This window comes from Hippocampus comes, unplaced genomic scaffold (genome assembly GCF_001891065.2).
Source record: "Hippocampus comes isolate QL1 unplaced genomic scaffold, H_comes_QL1_v1.1 scaffold295, whole genome shotgun sequence".
Classification (NCBI taxonomy): domain Eukaryota; kingdom Metazoa; phylum Chordata; class Actinopteri; order Syngnathiformes; family Syngnathidae; genus Hippocampus; species Hippocampus comes.
The window spans coordinates 262,791-266,401 of NW_017804848.1; the positions used below are offsets into that span (position 1 = coordinate 262,791).

At 45.6% G+C, this 3,611-nt stretch overlaps 1 protein-coding gene and 1 long non-coding RNA gene across 3 annotated transcripts in view; one reads left to right on the forward strand and one right to left on the reverse strand.

Moving 5' to 3' along the window:
- The window catches only part of LOC109520390 (uncharacterized), a 2,228-nt gene extending 1,358 nt beyond the window's left edge, over positions 1 to 870 (reverse strand). The window contains exon 1 of the long non-coding RNA XR_002169168.1: positions 756 to 870. This is a non-coding gene — a long non-coding RNA (uncharacterized LOC109520390). The remainder of the gene's footprint in view (positions 1 to 755) is intronic.
- Positions 871 to 1,075: 205 nt separating this feature from the next.
- eif5 (eukaryotic translation initiation factor 5) overlaps positions 1,076 to 3,611 on the forward strand; it is a 6,169-nt gene continuing 3,633 nt past the window's right edge. The window contains exons 1-3 of one of the 2 annotated variants that reach the window (XM_019877547.1): positions 1,076 to 1,172; positions 1,765 to 2,045; positions 3,305 to 3,593. In XM_019877547.1, the coding sequence (XP_019733106.1) occupies positions 3,522 to 3,593 (72 nt within the window). In that variant the 5' untranslated portion in view covers positions 1,076 to 1,172; positions 1,765 to 2,045; positions 3,305 to 3,521. Of the gene's footprint in view, positions 1,173 to 1,211; positions 1,411 to 1,764; positions 2,046 to 3,304; positions 3,594 to 3,611 lie in introns of those variants that run through there. The other variant, XM_019877556.1, reaches the window with a different exon arrangement.

Below are 3,611 nucleotides of genomic sequence, written 5' to 3' on the forward strand. Positions count from 1 at the left end.
GTTGTTAATAGTTAGTGATCGTTGTAGCGGTTCGCAAACAAGTGGAACATAAGCCATTCGAATCAAATAATCATCAGGGGAAAATGTAAAATCGATAAAACAGACCTTTTGATTAAGTACACGCCATACAGTGCCATACATTTTTAATTCGTATTATTTCTACTTCCTACTCAATCCTATTCATATGAATAAAAACAAAAAATGAATAGGTTTCAATCAACCCGAATGAACAAATTGTCAGGCCATACTTTGCCCGGCACTCACACGTGACAGTTGAACATGCTCAAGCAAAATGAGCGAGCAGTTCAAGAGCGAGTCCGCGCATACGTGAAGGAAGCGGTGACGTGACGTCACTCTGAAGTCACGTCTGTTAGCTTGTTAGCACGGCGAGCTAACCACTTCGCCGACGGGGAGGAAACAAGAAGTCGCGTTAGCGTCAATGTTGCGCCGCGCATACGATCCGTTGATTGAAATCCCATCACAGAGAAAGGCACGGTGGCTCAATTTAACACCTAAAAGTGCGTTTCTGTCATTCTGTCTGAAAAGTCTGTGCCACCAAAGTGCAGAAACTGTCATGTGACCACCGAGCTGAAGCTTCACTAAGAAAAAAAAGAAGAGTCACATCATTTCGCACCGCCGAAATCACAATGTCGCCCGCACGTCTGCCACCAAACAACGTGCAGCGAATGACGCTCTAAAATCGCAGCGTAAGTCGGCGAAAAGGTTTCTTTTCTGCAAGATTACTTCCCACTTACCATCTTCAATTCCGCTGTTGTGCTAGTCGATTGAAGCAGGGCGTGCGTGCGTACGTAACTGCGTGCGTGAGACGTCACGCATGCAGTCAGCCAATGAGAAACGACAACCTCAATCAAGTTAAACAATTCTGTGTGGTTTGATTGGCTTTTTGTTGTTTCAAAATAAAATCAGTGACAGGTTGAAAAGTGGGATTCTTGAAATGAAGATTATTTCAATTCTCTTAAAGATGTTCTTACGGAACTCGATTGATATATATAAAATGTTTCCGAGTGTTTCAGCATTTCTTGCCTGAGCCTAATTTGCCCAGAATCGTCAAAACCGGAAGTAAAATCATGTGCTGCGTATGCAAATTTGACGCCTCGTCAGTTAAAGCGTGGTGTGGAGCGAGCGACACTAGTTCCGAGAACATCCGAGAGGTAAGGATGCCGCAGTTTGTTCATCCAGTACACTTTACCTGATTTCTCGCGACACAGATTTTACGGTCGCAGATTGACTAGTCAATGATGTTTAGCTAACAGACGACTGGGTTAAAACCTTTTGTTTTTTACTCAGAATATCGCGATTTAATCGGCGTGATTGCGCTGAGCTAATAAAGACGTCATTGCTCTTCGCCCTGTGTAGCATCGGGGCTGGGACTATTTCCTGTCGAGAAAGGTGCGGATTATTTCCTGCCACACGTTGGTCGATTTTACTTCAAATGCTGTATTTAGGAAAATATAATGATATTGGGGATTTTCTTTTGGTCATTTGTTGGAAATTACTTGTGATGCACTGTGGAAAATCTGGTCGATTGTGACGCTGAAACACATGCGACTCTTGCGTAAGAGTCATTCCTCCATATGGAGTTGACGGCGTAACCCCACAGCCCATCAGAACCGGCCCAATGCCGTCGAGTTTCGGCCATATTTTAACACTATACTCGATGTTTGTCTTTTGACTGGTATTTATTTATTACATTTATTAAATAGAGTCGAAAATAACGCCTCTCTCCTCCCGTCGTCTTCAAAGGTCTCGAAACTACAGAGGACGTTTTTGGATACAGCGGCCCGCGCCGTCTTGTCAAGTCTTTTGCTCCCCCCTTTCGTCGGCTCTTTCCCCCTTGAGCAGCGTTTAAAAAAAAAAAAAAAAGTGAGAGAGGCCCCCCTCCTCCTTCCTCATCATCCTCCTCGTCACACAGCACCCGAGAAGCCTGCTGCAATCCATACAAGACCAGCGGCAGTCATCGACATCGTTCACTGCGCCTCTTGGGACGATCAGCGTCGTGTTTATGTCTTTATTTTGCGAAAACGGTAAGTCGCCAATGGCGCCTTGACTGTTTGTGAGGAAACGGTCTTGAGGGTGGAATTAACATGGCTACGGGCGGTATTTGTTTAGTGGGCGCTATCAAAATGGCGCCTCCCATTCAGTCAGTGTGCTTTGGCTGCGTGACGCACTCTGCGCCAAGCTAGCCAGGCTTGGCTAACGTGCGAAGCTAACCTGCCGGCCTCCTGAAATGGCTTCTGGGATCTCAAAAAGCGCCGCATATAATGGCGTGCGGGTGAAAATAGACGCGAGGCAGTTGAAAAGGTTTAGGGATCGTCCCCAGTTTAGCATGAGTAAAGGCCTTCGTGTTGATGAGTTCCGAACGAGAGCTGGCCTTGTGTTGAATAATTCCACTGCCACCCCCTAACCCCTCCGCACTTTTGCCCTTGCACAATGACGGGCCTTTACCAACATATTTAGCTCCCCTCCCCAAAGCCACTGCGGGTAAATCGCACTTTTGTTCTTTTCTTCTGGCCTAATCTGCCTGCGTGTCCTGTGCTGGGTCATGCTGTGTGTGTGTGTCAAGTGTTCACTTCAGGTCAGCAGATTCTTTTCGTGTGCCTGTATGAGAAGAGACACTTTACAGCAGCAGTGTCAACCCTTTTTATTTTTATTTTTTGACCGTCTACAATCGCCCTCCTTTGATTTCAAATATCTTGGATCATAGTATCTGCGCGGTAATACGATGATATCACTATTCCAAAATGTTCCCGTTGTTTTGGGGTCACCAATTACAAATTTAGAAAGTATGAACTATAAACGTAACCAACTTTTCAGCCATATTAGCAATCAGCATTTCCATTTATATATTTGTAACCTACATTTCAAAGTGGACTAAAATATGCTCATGTCACATTCTTAAAGTTTGACACTGCCAAATTTCCATAGCGCAACAGTTGGACAACCTTAACTGACTCATCACGCCATCCATATTAAAGTTTCAGTATTCAGGTGCTATGACCCCCGCTCTTGTAAATGCATCTCCATCAAAATACTCAAGTCGTGGCAGCGCATGAAAAAGCATCAAAGTCTTTCAAAGTGAAGCTGTCGACTGACCATTTGCCATGTTCAGCATCATGAAATCTTCATGTTTAAAATGATCGCACCTTTTTTGCCGCAAGAATGAAGCATGACACCTCCTGCCTTAGAAAAGAGGAAAAAAAATTATCTTTATTCGCGACTCATTTAGAGAAAGTCTTTTCCTGACTGGCGTTTTTTTTTCCCTCTTGCCCGTTTTGTCTTTCAGAGCTGTTGCGCAGCCGTTGGAACCTGTGTGGTGGAAACTTAGCCTTCAAGCGGGGAGCTTGCGGCCACGGCGGCACGGCGTTTTTCATGTCAGAGACCGAGCGCGCTTGCAGTCGTTTATGTCATCCCCTCTTTTCCAGACAGAAGATCCCGGAAAGTCCCCAATCACGATCCTCTTATTTCACTGCTAGTAGCGCCGCACGCGTCGTCCAGCCAACATGTCTGTCAATGTCAACCGCAGCGTGTTGGATCAGTTCTACCGCTACAAGATGCCCCGTCTGATCGCCAAGGTGACGAGACCGACCGCC